The sequence below is a fragment of the Oncorhynchus kisutch genome, linkage group LG17, assembly GCF_002021735.2.
Source record: "Oncorhynchus kisutch isolate 150728-3 linkage group LG17, Okis_V2, whole genome shotgun sequence".
NCBI classification, from domain to species: Eukaryota; Metazoa; Chordata; class Actinopteri; order Salmoniformes; family Salmonidae; genus Oncorhynchus; species Oncorhynchus kisutch.
This window is the reverse complement of record NC_034190.2, coordinates 47,158,673-47,173,199: the sequence shown is the minus strand read 5'-3', so window position 1 is coordinate 47,173,199 and position 14,527 is coordinate 47,158,673. Positions and strand designations below refer to the sequence as shown.

At 42.8% G+C, this 14,527-nt stretch overlaps 1 protein-coding gene across 1 annotated transcript; it reads left to right on the top strand.

Annotated features, from left to right (window-relative positions):
- The first annotated feature begins 781 nt into the window (after positions 1 to 781).
- Positions 782 to 6,159, top strand: LOC109907773 (dual specificity protein phosphatase 7). Its single transcript, XM_020505968.2, has 3 exons — positions 782 to 1,567; positions 2,186 to 2,614; positions 4,055 to 6,159. The coding sequence occupies exons 1-3, from the start codon at positions 1,201 to 1,203 to the stop codon at positions 4,363 to 4,365; spliced, it is 1,107 nt and encodes a 368-aa protein (XP_020361557.1). The 5' UTR covers positions 782 to 1,200; the 3' UTR covers positions 4,366 to 6,159.
- Positions 6,160 to 14,527: the final 8,368 nt, after the last annotated feature.

The following is a 14,527-nucleotide window of genomic DNA, read 5'->3' as shown; positions in this document are numbered from 1 at the left end:
GCAGCCCTCCATCACTCTCCTTCTTGGTCAACAATCCTTTACACAGCCTGGAGGTGTGTTTTGGGTCATTATCATGCTGAAAAACAATGTAGTCCCACTAAGAGCACTAATTGTAGTCCCACTAAGAGCAAACCAGATGGGATGGCGTATCGCTGCAGAATGCTGTGGTAGTCATGCTGGTTAAGTGTGCCTTGAATTCTAAATAAATCACAGACAGTGTCACCAGCACACTAGTAATTGCGTGGAATTCTATACAACATGATCAAAGGAGAGCAGACAATTTAGGGGACTGTACACCCAACATCAGAATCCCAAATCAACCGAGCCCTGTTTAAAACCAGGATGACATGAGAATGGAGAGGATGAGGTTCAATGATGTAACAGGATATAATCTCAAATATTGTGTTGAGGCAAGCATCCAGTAAAACGATCATCAAGGCTAAACTGTGGAACTGTGTTTAGTTCATATGCAAATATTTACATTGATATGACCACACACTGACCAAGAATAGAACCACCACTGAGTACAAACATCAATAGAGAAGGTAGTGGGGCTGCAATGAATTATGCTGTACAGTTTACTTTTTTAACATCATAAATTAGTGAATAGACCTGTTTTAATAATGCAATTGAACAATGCATTTTCTGTAGGCCTAATTTCATCATTTGAAAAACGGTCAACATCATAAGACACTACCCAATAGGTTATTGATTACACAGTAATAGCCTATAGGAGGGACCATTAAACACATTTAGCAATCTCCCTCTATGTCTTTAAATTGAAGCACCTCCCTCTTGAGTTTCTCCACTGTCAACTACATTTCCTCTGCATCGGAATGGCAAAAAGGAGAACGTGTTCCAACTAGTGCGATTGTCAGTGTAGAAAGTTGATCGTATATTTAATGTCTGGTGTTATTATTCCACAGGGGGAAAATGTACTAGTATTTGCTTCCCTGGGCGAGTGGATAAGTGGTGAGTAACCTACAAGGTCAGATGGACATTGGAGTAGGGAAATCAATGCTCCCGCTCTAAAAAAAAAAGTGATACATTAGAAGTATGTCATTATCGCAACATTTGAGATTTGATGTTTGAAGTTAACACGTTACAGTGTTTGCCCTGCGAAGTTAGCCGCCACTCGGTGTACAATGTAGCGACATTTGTGTGTTACTTGCATGAATGTAACATGATATTTCGTTCGATATGACTAATGTGACGCCGAGTAAAAGCGTGGAATGGCTGCAGGTAGAGTTGGAATCCGGGGGAAGTTCGCTGCTTCTGTTGGACTGCCGATCGCACGAACTTTATGAATCATCCCACATAGAAACGGCCATCAATTTGGCCATACCAGGGTTGATGCTGCGAAGGTTCAAGAAAGGCAACATACCCATCCGAACTATCATCCCCAACCACGAAGACAAGGAGAAATTCGTTAGACGTTGTAATACGGATACAGTGATTCTGTACGATGAGTGCACTGTGGACTGGCAGGATGGGGCCACTGGTTCGGTTCTGGGACTACTTCTTCAGAAACTATGGGACGACGGCTGCAAAGCATATTACCTGGAAGGCAAGTTAAATGTTTGCCATGTTGTTTTGGGAAATGTAGTCTAACTTTCCTGGCACTGTATGTAAAATAGGGTAAAACATTTTTTTTTTAAATGTTTGTCGTAATATTTCTGAAAACAACTCCAATGAATAAATCTTAATTATATAGACAGATAGTATGTATGATACATCTTAGTTTTGAATGTACATCATTATCTCTGAAACTTTGCGAATTAGTGTGACTGAAAGTGTCAATTAAAATTCCAAAATGGCTGCGCCATGTTTTGCTACTACAGGAAAAGGGCATGCATTTCATGAATGGTCTGCTGTGAAGGAGAGAGCTATTGCCAATGCAGTTCTTAGTTATAGTATACATAGCATGAAATTGTTATATACCCAGCCCTGATCACGTTACTCATGTTATTCATAATAATCCAAATATATTATAGCCTATTACGTCATTAGACCACATGTCACGTATTATATCAACTCAAATAAATAATATTTATTCCCAATCTCTGTGCAGTTGTTACACTTTGAATGATAGAAAATAATTATATGAATATATTGCTTGGCTGAGATGCTTAGGATAACACAATGAATAAACAACATTATAACTCCTTGGCTCTTTTGATCTTAGGGGGATTTGTGAAGTTTCAGACCGAGTACTCAGAGCACTGTGAGACCCTTCTGGACAGCTGCTGTCCCAGCTCTTCTCCGCCGCTGTCCGTCCTAGGCTTTGGAAGTCTCCGGATCAGTTCCGACCTCTCCGATGGCGAGTCGGACCGCGAGCCGAGCAGTGCGACCGAGTCTGAGGAGAGCCCCCTTCCCAACAACCAACCTGCCTTCCCAGTCCAGATCCTCCCCTACCTTTACCTGGGCTGTGCCAAAGACTCCACCAACCTGGATGTGCTGGGCCAGTACAACATCAAGTACATCCTGAACGTCACGCCCAACCTCCCCAACATGTTTGAACATGACGGCCTCTTCAAGTACAAGCAGATCCCCATCTCCGACCACTGGAGTCAGAACCTGTCCCAGTTCTTTCCAGAGGCCATATCCTTCATCGGTGAGTAGCCGACTAGGTGGGAGGGAACATGATCGATCACACTGTGTTCCAAGAGTTAATATATTTGATGAATGAGGCCTATAGGAAATGATAAACAGGCACACCAAGTATATGGTGTCCCTTGTAGCTCAGTTGGTAGAGCATGGCACGTGCAACACCATTGTTGTGTGTTCAATTCCCGAAAGGGACCAGTATGAAAATGTATGCATTTTTTTTTGCTCTGGATAAGAGTATCTGCTAAATGACGTAAATATCATACACTTCTCTTTATTACAGTGAGAAATCGGAAGTTGGTTGCTAGCCACCTAATGTTCTTGTTTTACTTTAGTCATATTTTGATTACGATATGAATCATTATCTCTCAGTTCCTGGTAGATACCCAAATAGCATTGCTCATCACTGAAACCCCCCTTGTGTGATGAACCTAGGGCTTTTACTTAGATTTTCAATTCCGGTTATCAATGTCCCAATTCAACATAACTTCTTAAAAGAGAGCTGGAATGAAGTCCCTCGCTACTGAGCGCTGACCTAGAGGAACTTCCTAGATCATTGCTAGTGTCGTATGTCTGTTATTTTAAGATGGGGGGGGACAAATCTTTTTTTTTTTACTTACTGAAACCCACAGCAGCACCTGAAACATTCTTGTGCTAATGGTGTTTCCAGGCTTGTTGTGTGATAGTTTTGTCGGTGGGGGTTTAGTGGTAGAAGAAGGAAACATGGCTTCCACTCTCTGTGGCTGCCTGTGTTTGGTTATCAGGTCATGAGTCTGACACATCCTGGTTGTGGGTTAGGTTTAGTGCAGGGCGTTTCGCCATACTTGTTTGCTTACTTCTCTCGACTGGAAAGAGGATATTGTGGCCTGTTCTTGTGTAGATTGAAGTGGATGTTTACTGTAGAACTAATAAACCTCAACGTCAAAGGCGTACAGCAGCACACGATGAAGACTAGCTAGCTAAGGTGAGGACTGACAGCTCCGGGCATCAGTAGTCTGCATGTGGCACTGTCATAATTAAGCAGAGGATGTGAAAACGTTCGGTGACACACAGCCTTGGGTCATGCTCTGGGGTGTCACGTAAAGTTAGCTTGAATTGTGTACGTAGGATTACGCCTTTTAACAGCAACATAAATCACGAAGAATCTAAGAATGGTGTTTTAATGTGACTCCATAATAGAGGGCTGTGGAATGCCTGCGATTTAGCTCACTATACATAATATTCCTTTTGATGAAGGGAGGTGTCATTCAAGAAAGATAAAGGTCTCCCTTGATCCTTGTGAGCAAACAATAAGATGTAGGCTTACATCTTTACCTCTTCTGTGTTGGGCCATATGACCTCTTCTTTGTTGGACCCCACACCCAGAGAGTCTTAGGGTTATGTGTTCTGATCAAACAGCCAGTGCTATTTGACCCATGCTGACCTTCTCCCTCACTTGTACCTGTAGATGAGGCTCGGTCCAAGCAGTGTGGCGTCCTGGTACACTGTCTGGCTGGCATCAGCCGCTCCGTTACCGTGACCGTGGCCTACCTGATGCAGAGGCTCAACCTGTCACTCAATGACGCCTACGACTTTGTCAAGAGGAAGAAGTCCAACATCTCCCCCAACTTCAACTTCATGGGCCAGCTGCTGGACTTTGAGAGGACACTGGGGCTGCACAGCCCATGTGACAACCGCTCCTCGTCCAATGAGCAGCTCTACTTCACCACACCGACCAATCACAATGTGTTCCAGCTGGACACGCTGGAGTCAACGTGAGGAAACGGAGAAGACTGGTTTGGTGGCCATGTTGTTTCATCAGTGTTGCCGGGGTATTTTGTAGCCTGTCAATGGAAAAGAAAATGCACCTGGCACTCCAGCTTGTGGAGACTGAGAAGACTCACCTGTCAAGCAAGTGATTTCAGTATGGATTTTCATAGAACATGGTGCCCGCCATTATGCTTAAAACAGTACATGCTCTGTCTGATGCCTTAAGGGATACTTCAGGATTTTGGCAACAAGGCCCTTTATCTACTTCCCCCAGAGTCAGATGAACGTGTGGATACCATGTTTATGTCTCTGTGTCAAGTATGAGGGAAGTTAGAGGAAGTTTTGTGAACCAATGCTAACCATAGACTTTCAGTAATTGCGCTAACGTTAGTTAGCAATTGCGCTAACGCTAGTTAGCAACTTCCTTCAAACTGTACGCAGAGACGTACAAATGGTATGGACGAGTTCATCTGACTCTGAGGAAGTCCCAAAATTCAGAAGTATCCCTTTTAATGTTTTACTCAAGTAATCCAACAGGCTTAGTGTGTATAATAGTGAATGGTGGTTTGCAATGGTTATTGCAAGAAATGTAATTATTATGAGGTAACTCGATTGGGGAGGGGGGGGCTGTTATTTCATATTCACCCGCTGGAAAGTGGATGTGTCAAGTTGTTTTCAGAACAACTGTGGCTAATGCCTTGTTCTGAAGGGAGAGGTTGGCCAAGCAGAATGTGAATCATTGTTTTCTGGGACCAAACGGAGATATTTTGAATGGTACTCTTGATGAGGGGCCTGGGCTACTTTAAGTTGGCCTTGAATGACTTTGTAACATTCCTATTGATGACTGTTCTAGATGCCGTCATTTGCAGTTAACATCAGAAGGGAGTGATCATTGAAAGCACTTGTCCGCCAATGTTATGTTATGTTCTCTACTTTGCTGTCCGCTTCAAAGTAAACATTTGTTTTTTTCTATTCCATAATGTAAGAACGCCGTACATTAGTTAGTTTTTCCTTTGTTGAATGGAGAGGGTCACCCTCTTGCAAAATATTAAAGATGAAACACATAATTTTTTTTTTTTTTTGCAAAGCTCTTGTAAATTGTGGTAATTATAATAACATTGCATTGTTTGCATGTAATCAAGTTTAACTTCTGTATACTGTACCTCTTATGCCTGTTGTTCCTGTGGCCTTTCCGATACCGTCTAAGTTAACACTTAACTCTCTTTAACCAAGGAACTGGGTATGGTATTGGATGGTCATTTGCCATGCTTGACATGAATGACTTGTATATCGAAGTTCTGATCCATAATGGACATTTTTACCTTGTTTATTAAGTCATGTAACAGTCACGTATAGACACAATCTTCAGCCTGCAGCTACTCTTCCTGTGGCGGAACTATGTAAAAGGAAACACGGTGTGTTTTGATCTGTTCTGTATTTGCCAGTAATCGAAGTTGAATGTTTCAGCGAATGAGAGAGGGAATGAAAGGAAACGCGTGATAATGATGCCAATTTTTTTTTTTCTTACCTCACGGAGAGACATTTTCAGGGATTTTTATACAGCACATCTGTATCTTGTTACGGCATCTGAAACGCATCAGAGGGCTGTGTTTATTTGGTATGGGTTTGTAAAAGATGTACATAAGATTCGCTTGGTAACGGGTGACCTTTTCTCTGAATCATGAAGGATGTGAAATTGACCGATTACAGTATGTACAGTGTATGTAAAACTAAATGTACAAGACATTTATGTACAAGTTTATACAACAAATATATTGTGTATATTTTTTACTTTCAAATGTGCTATGTATTCTTGTGTTATTGTTATTCAGGTCTACGGCTGTACCAAAGCTTAGGCTACTTTTTACTACTCAACATTTACAATGAAGAATATCAAGTCCAGTGCAGAGTCAGCCACTATCTGGCTGTCTGTCTGTGTCATGTTGTCTTGTGCAGCACAAGGCCCAAGGCTGTAGGTGTGGTGAGATATCCGCTCTCTGTCCACTCTGATGCCTGGCTTCCTGTCTGTTGTGGCCGTGCAGGCCGTCTGATGGAGAGAAGGACGGGAGGCGGGGCCAGATCTCTGAAACCACAACACAGCCACTTCCCTTCCCAGTCACTCACTCGGAGTCACCCTGCTCGGAGAGAAGGGGAAGATGTCCATTGTGTAACAATTAAGGTCTATTTTACTTGATGACTAACATCCATCATACTAAGATGGTTAGTATTAAAGGATGTTAAGTTGGTGTGTCATTCTCAGAACGAACGTTTCAGTGTTTAGGGTAAATGCAGTAGTATCTTATTTTGTTTTTCTCATGTCCAAAAGCTGCTGTGTCTCGTTTGAAAAGAGGAAATGAGAGCTTGTCGCTACGTCCTCGGGTCCTGTTCGACGTTTGGGGAGGGTGATGTTAGGGTAACTTTTTACTGTGGATATGCTCACATTAGCACATACACAAACTCACGTCTCCTAAGAGAGCATGTTGAATACTTAACTTGATGTTAATTATTTGCAAAAAAGACATGTTTTTGCCTGTTCACGGGTCCCCTCGAAATATCCCTACCTCAGAGGTTTCATTACTAAGGACTGATGATTAGCCTGAGGCTGGCCCTCCACAAGCCTCAGCTCTTCCAAACCCTGGTCGGGTGCACCAAGAAGATTTATACATTCATCTCACCTCTGATCCAGGCCAAAACAGCCATGATTCTCAGGCAATGCAATTCCTCTTTTTCAGAAGAAGCAGTGATGAAATGAGGCTAAGCCTATGATATCCGTAGCCCTGAGCTAAGCTGAGGAAAATGAAGTGCAACAGAAAATGACAGCAGAGTATCCGAGCTCACTATGGGGTTTTTAAAATGGAGAACGCCAGGCATGGGTTGTTTCTTGTCCAGTTCCATCTTCATAAGTACAACACTGAAAAGGATTTAACTAAATTAAATAACATTATTTTTTTTTAAATGTCCCCAATGTCAAGAAAAAAAAATCCTCATCTGCCATTGTCTTCTTTTGAAAGTAACACAGACCAGACTTGCTTAACAATAAAACCCTGGTGTGTGATGGTTTTCCTAGCATGACAACCTGGCAGGCTGCATACCTGCAGGAAACACCTGTGATTATGTCTAAGAGCCACCCACCCACATCTAGGCCAGTCAGAGGCCATGGATCCAAACTGGCCTTACGTGCAAGATAACAAGCAGAGACGTCTGACACTCCGGGTTGATGGTGCAGACATTGCAGCTTCAATCAACCGGCCAATGAGGTTTAGCGCTGAGGCACATCCGAAGTGATATAGGGCTGATTGAGATAGCTTCCACGGCAACGTAACACTGCAAGGGACATTAGGTTACTTTCTAAATGTAATTCATTTCTAATTACCTGTCCCAAAATGTAATCATTAATGTAACTTTGGGATTACATAAACTCAGTAATGTAATCTGATTACTTTCCCAAAAGAAGAGGCTTAAAAAAAGAAAAGAATCCATCAAACGCATTTGATTGTATGTTTTTTCCGCAAACATCCTTTTTTACTTTAACAGTAATCCAAAAAGTAATGAGCACATTTTTAGAAGTATCTGTAATCTGATTACAATATTTCTGCTGGTAACATAACTGATTACAGTCAAAATTGTTTGTATTCAGAATACATGTAATCAGTTACTCCCCAACCCTGGCAGGGGATAATGGGAAGTACACTGCCCTGATCAGGAAGCAAAGTTAAAAATAAGTTATAGATCTGTCCACAAGTTTGAGGTGCTAGAATCTCCCTATAGCAACACATACAGTGTTAATTGGTAGATACTACAACACTTCCTATTTGGAAATTCCCTGACATCTGTTGTGTAAAAAGTATGCCTCAGTTATAAAAATTGCCATTGCCTCCTGCTTTCACAATTACTTTGGAATTCTCCAAAGCATTATGTACAACATACATTTGAAGTTAGAAGTTTACATACACTTTAGCCAAATACATTTAAACTCAGTTTTCCACAATTCTTGACATTTAATCCTAGTAAAAAATTCCCTGTCTTAGGTCAGTTAGGATCACCACTGCATTTTAAGAGTGTGAAATGTCAGTATAATAGTATAGAGAATGATTGATTTCAGCTTTTATTTCTTTAATCGCATTCCCAGTAGGTCAGAAGTTTACATACACTCAATTAGTATTTGGTAGCATTGCCTTTAAATTGTTTAACTTGGATCAAATGTTTTCTGGTAGCCTTCCACAAGCTTCCCACAATAAGTTGGGTGAATTTTGACCCATTCCTCCTGACAGAGCTGGTGTAACTGAGCCAGGTTTGTAGGCCTCCCTGCTCGCACACGCTTTTTCAGTTCTGCCCACAAATTTTCTATAGGATTGAGGTCAGGGCTTTGTGATGGCAACTCCAATACCTTGACTTTGTTGTCCTTAAGCCATTTTGCCACAACTTTGGAAGTATGCTTGGGGTCATTGTCCATTTGGAAGACCCATTTGCGACCAAGCTGATGTCTTGAGATGTTGCTTCAATATATCCACATAATTTTCCGTCCTTATGATGCCATCTATTTTTTTAGGTGCACCAGCCCCTCTTGCAGCAAAGCAACCCCACAACATGATGCTGCCACCCCTGTCCTTCACGGTTGGGATGGTGTTCTTCGGCTTGCAAGCCTCCCCCTTTTTTCTCCAAACATAACGATGGTCATTATGGCCAAAAAGTTATATTTTTGTTTCATCAGACCAGAGGGCATTTCTCCAAAAAGTATGATCTTTGTCCCCATGTGCAGTTGCAAACAGTAGTCTGGCTTTTTTTATGGCGGTTTTGGACCAGTGGCTTCTTCCTTTCAGCTTATGTCGATATAGCAGGTTATGTCAATATTTGCACTTTTCGCACCAAAGTACGTTCATCTCTAGGAGACAGAATGTGTCTCCTTCCTGAGCGGTATGAAGGCTGCGTGGTCCCATGGTGTTTATACTTGCGTACTATTGTTTGTACAGATGAACGTGGTACCTTCAGATGGAAATTGCTCCCGAGGATGAACCAGACATGCGGAGGTCTACAATTTTTTTTCTGAGGTCTCGGCTGATTTCTTTTGATTTTCCCATGATGTCAAGCAAAGAGGCACTGAGTTTGAAGGTAGGCCTTGAAATACATCCACAGGTACACCTCCAATTAACTCAAATGATGTCAATTAGCCTATCAGAAGCTTCTAAAGCCATGACATAATTTTCTGGAATTTTCCAAGCTTTTTAAAGGCACAATCAACTTAGTGTACGTAAAATTCTGACCCACTAGAATTGTGATACAGTGAATTATAAGTCAAATAATCTGTCTGTAAACAATTGCTGGAAAAATGACTTGTGTCATGCACAGAGTAGCTGTCCCAACCAACTTGCCAAAACTATAGTTTGTTAACAAGACATTTGTGGAGTGGTTGAAAAATGAGTTTTAATGACTCCTACCTAAGTGTATGTAAACTTCCGACTTCAACTGTATGTTTTCAAGGAATTCAAATCAAATCAAATCAAATTTATTTATATAGCCCTTCGTACATCAGCTGATATCTCAAAGTGCTGTACAGAAACCCAGCCTAAAACCCCCAAAATGCAGGTGGAGAAGCACGGTGGCTAGGAAAAACTCCCTAGAAAGGTCAATACCTAGGAAGAAACCTAGAGAGGAACCAGGCTATGTGGGGTGGCCAGTCCTCTTCTGGCTGTGCCGGGTGGAGATTATAACAGAACATGGTCAAGATGTTCAATGTTCATAAATGACCAGCATGGTCGAATAATAATAAGGCAGAACAGTTGAAACTAGAGCAGCAGCACAGTCAGGTGGAAGTTGAAACTGGAGCAGCAGCATGGCCAGGTAGACTGGGGACAGCAAGGAGTCATCATGTCAGGTAGTCCTGGGGCATGGTCCTAGGGCTCAGGTCAGTTGAAACTGGAACAGCAGCATGGCCAGGTGGACTGGGGACAGCAAGGAGTCATCATGTCAGGTAGTCCTGGGGCATGGTCCTAGGGCTCAGGTCCTCCGAGAGAGAGAAAGAAAGAGAGAAGGAGAGAATTAGAGAACGCACACTTAGATTCACACAGGACACCGAATAGGACAGGAGAAGTACTCCAGATATAACAAACTGACCCCAGCCCCCCGACACATAAACTACTGCAGCATAAATACTGGAGGCTGAGACAGGAGGGGTCAGGAGACACTGTGGCCCCATCCGAGGACACCCCCGGACAGGGCCAAACAGGAAGGATATAACCCCACCCACTTTGCCAAAGCACAGCCCCCACACCACTAGAGGGATATCTTCAACCACCAACCTACCATCCTGAGACAAGGCTGAGTATAGCCCACAAAGATCTCCGCCACGGCACAACCCAAGGGGGGGGGGGGGCGCCAACCCAGACAGGATGACCACAACAGTGAATCAACCCACTCAGGTGACGCACCCCCTCCAGGGACGGCATGAGAGAGCCCCAGCAAGCCAGTGACTCAGCCCCTGTAATAGGGTTAGAGGCAGAGAATCCCAGTGGAAAGAGGGGAACCGGCCAGGCAGAGACAGCAAGGGCGGTTCGTTGCTCCAGAGCCTTTCCGTTCACCTTCCCACTCCTGGGCCAGACTACACTCAATCATATGACCCACTGAAGAGATGAGTCTTCAGTAAAGACTTAAAGGTTGAGACCGAGTTTGCGTCTCTGACATGGGTAGGCAGACCGTTCCATAAAAATGGAGCTCTATAGGAGAAAGCCCTGCCTCCAGCTGTTTGCTTAGAAATTCTAGGGACAATTAGGAGGCCTGCGTCTTGTGACCGTAGCGTACGTATAGGTATGTACGGCAGGACCAAATCAGAGAGATAGGTAGGAGCAAGCCCATGTAATGCTTTGTAGGTTAGCAGTAAAACCTTGAAATCAGCCCTTGCTTTGACAGGAAGCCAGTGTAGAGAGGCTAGCACTGGAGTAATATGATCAAATTTTTTGGTTCTAGTCAGGATTCTAGCAGCCGTATTTAGCACTAACTGAAGTTTATTTAGTGCTTTATCCGGGTAGCCGGAAAATAGAGCATTGCAGTAGTCTAACCTAGAAGTGACAAAAGCATGGATTAATTTTTCTGCATCATTTTTGGACAGAAAGTTTCTGATTTTTGCAATGTTACGTAGATGGAAAAAAGCTGTCCTCGAAATGGTCTTGATATGTTCTTCAAAAGAGAGATCAGGGTCCAGAGTAACGCCGAGGTCCTTCACAGTTTTATTTGAGACGACTGTACAACCATTAAGATTAATTGTCAGATTCAACAGAAGATCTCTTTGTTTCTTGGGACCTAGAACAAGCATCTCTGTTTTGTCCGAGTTTAATAGTAGAAAGTTTGCAGCCATCCACTTCCTTATGTCTGAAACACATGCTTCTAGCGAGGGCAATTTTGGGGCTTCACCATGTTTCATTGAAATGTACAGCTGTGTGTCATCCGCATAGCAGTGAAAGTTTACATTATGTTTTCGAATAACATCCCCAAGAGGTAAAATATATAGTGAAAACAATAGTGGTCCTAAAACGGAACCTTGAGGAACACCGAAATTTACAGTTGATTTGTCAGAGGACAAACCATTCACAGAGACAAACTGATATCTTTCCGACAGATAAGATCTAAACCAGGCCAGAACATGTCCGCGTAGACCAATTTGGGTTTCCAATCTCTCCAAAAGAATGTGGTGATCGATGGTATCAAAATTCCTGCTATATCATTCGCGTTCCACTCTTATTTGTACAATCGGATTAAACGTGAGAGAACAAATAATACATTCGGAAAAGTATTCAGACCCCTTGACTTTTCCCACATTTTGTTACGTTACAAGCCTTGTTCTAAAATGGATGAAAAAAAAAATGTCCTCATACAATATCCCAAAATGACAAAGCGAAAACAGGTTTTTAGAAATTTCCGAATGCACTGAATACTTTACAAATGCGCTGTATATTCAAAAGTATGTGGAAACCCTTTCATATTAGTGCATTTGGCTATTTCAGCCACACCGTTACTGACAGGTGTATAAAATTCGAACACACAGCCATGCAGTCTCCATAGACAAACATTGACAATAGAATGGCTTTACTGAAGAGCTCAGTGACTTTCATATTCTGCCCTGCTAGAGCTTCCCTGGTCAACTGTAAGTGAAGTGGAAACGTCTGAAAGCAACAACGGCTCAGCCGAAAGTGGTAGGCCACACAAGCTCACAGAACAGGACCGCCAAGTGCAAAATCGTCTTTCCTCGGTTGCAACACTCACTACTGAGTTACAAACCGCCTCTGGAAGCAACGTCAACAGAAGAACTGTTCATCAGGACCTTCAAGAAACAGGTTTCCATGGCCGAGTAGCCACACAAAGGCTAAGATCCCCATGCACAATGCCAGGCGGCTGGAGTGCTGTAAAGCTTGCCGCCATTGGACTCTGGAGCAGTGGAAACACGTTCTCTGGAGTGATGAATCACGCTTCACCATCTGGCAGTCAGACGAACGAATCTGGGTTTGGCTACCTGCCTGAATGCATAGTGATAACTGTACAGTTTGGTGGAGGAGGAATAATGGTCTGGGGCTCTTATTCATCGTTCGGGCTAAGCCCCTTAGTTCCAGTGAAGGCAAATCTTAACACTACATCATACAATGACATTCTAGACGAGTTTGTGCTTCCACCTTTGTGGCAACAGTTTGGGGAAGGCCCTTTCCTGTTTCAGCATGACAATACCTTCGTGAACAAAGCAAGGTCCATAGAGAAATGGTTTGTCGAGATCGGTGTGGAAAAACTTGACTGGCCTGCACAGAGCCCAGACCTCAACCCCATTGAACACCTTTGGGATGAATTGGAACGCTGACTGCGAGCGAGGCCTAATCGCCCAACATCAGTGCCTGACCTCACTAAGCTCTTGTGGTTGAATGGAAGCAAGTCCCCGCAGCAATATACCATCGTCTAGTGGATTGCCTTCTAAGAAAAGTGAAGGCTGTTATTGCAGCAAAGGGGGGATCCAACTCCATATTAATGCCCATGATTTTGGAATAAGATGTTCGACAACCAGGTATCTACATACTTTTGGTCATATAATGTATGTTAATGTAGGCTGCTAAGGTACTAGACTTTGTGTGAGAGCATTTCATGTGAATGGAAACATGTTTTACTTCTGTGTGTCATGACATCATTGATTCATTAATGATCCATCTTGGCAAATTAAAGCTTCTTAAGCAGGTATATAGCCTCTGTCCTGCCTTGTTTGTGATGTTTCAGTGAATGTCCTCAAAGAGATTAGTGGAGTATTTTTGTCATGTTGTTGTAATCACTAGCGAAGGGAAGCAGAGGTTAAATCACTGCTTGCTCAGCAGTGGTGGCACGGGAAGCAGATGTGCTCTGAGACTGACAGGGTTTTAGGGAGAGAGAGAAGGGGGGAAATTATATGGAGAGAGAGGGGGGGGGGAGACAGGGAGAAAGAGAAGGGGAAGGTGAAGGAGAGAGTCGACATTGTGACTGTACAGTATGTGTGTAACTGTGTGAGTTTGTATGTGAGCATGTGTGTGTGTGTGCGAGAAACACAGAGTGTGCGTGTGTGTGTTAGAGAGTGAAAGAGACTGAGATCAGAAGCCCTTCAGGCTGCTCCACACCTGTTGTGGTTAAGCACATCCACAGGCCTCCCATTCAGCACATTGATTGACTATAAAATAATCTCACAGCTGCCACTGACTCAATGGTACAAGCATGTCTGGATTAATTTATTTATTTGTTTATCCTTCATTGAACCTGGAGAGTTTCCAAGCGATAAATCATATTTTAAAAGTGAGGTCTGACCAATGGGATAATAGTACAGTATATGTTCATTTTCAATCAGTCCCTCCGAGACTGACATTATAGAGTATTCCTAAAGCCTATTCATTTTTAGAACTGTCCCTTGTACACTAGTACAACAATGATCTGATATTCACTTCAGTCATGAAAATAAATGAGTAGAGAGCAGGTGTATACTCTGTTCTTTCCCAGTTCTGTGTCAGACCATTGAGCTTTTCCAGTGTGAAAGAGAATCTCATTTGGATCTATGCCGTCATCACGGAGGATTTTTCCCTGGTCACACTTTGCCTGTGGAAGGCAGACGTTCTCAATGTAGAATCATCCTAATCTCACAGTTTGGAAAAGCGTGCAGAATTACATGTTTCTTTTTCCCCCT

What these genes read in the sequence shown, in the direction of transcription:
- LOC109907773 (XM_020505968.2), top strand. Translation starts at nt 1,201, where the DNA reads ATGACTAATGTGACGCCGAGTAAAAGCGTGGAATGGCTGCAGGTAGAG. An exon ending in CAAAGCATATTACCTGGAAG is followed by an intron (nt 1,568 to 2,185) that starts GCAAGTTAAATG and finishes TTTTGATCTTAG; the next exon opens with GGGGATTTGTGAAGTTTCAG. An exon ending in AGAGGCCATATCCTTCATCG is followed by an intron (nt 2,615 to 4,054) that starts GTGAGTAGCCGA and finishes TTGTACCTGTAG; the next exon opens with ATGAGGCTCGGTCCAAGCAG.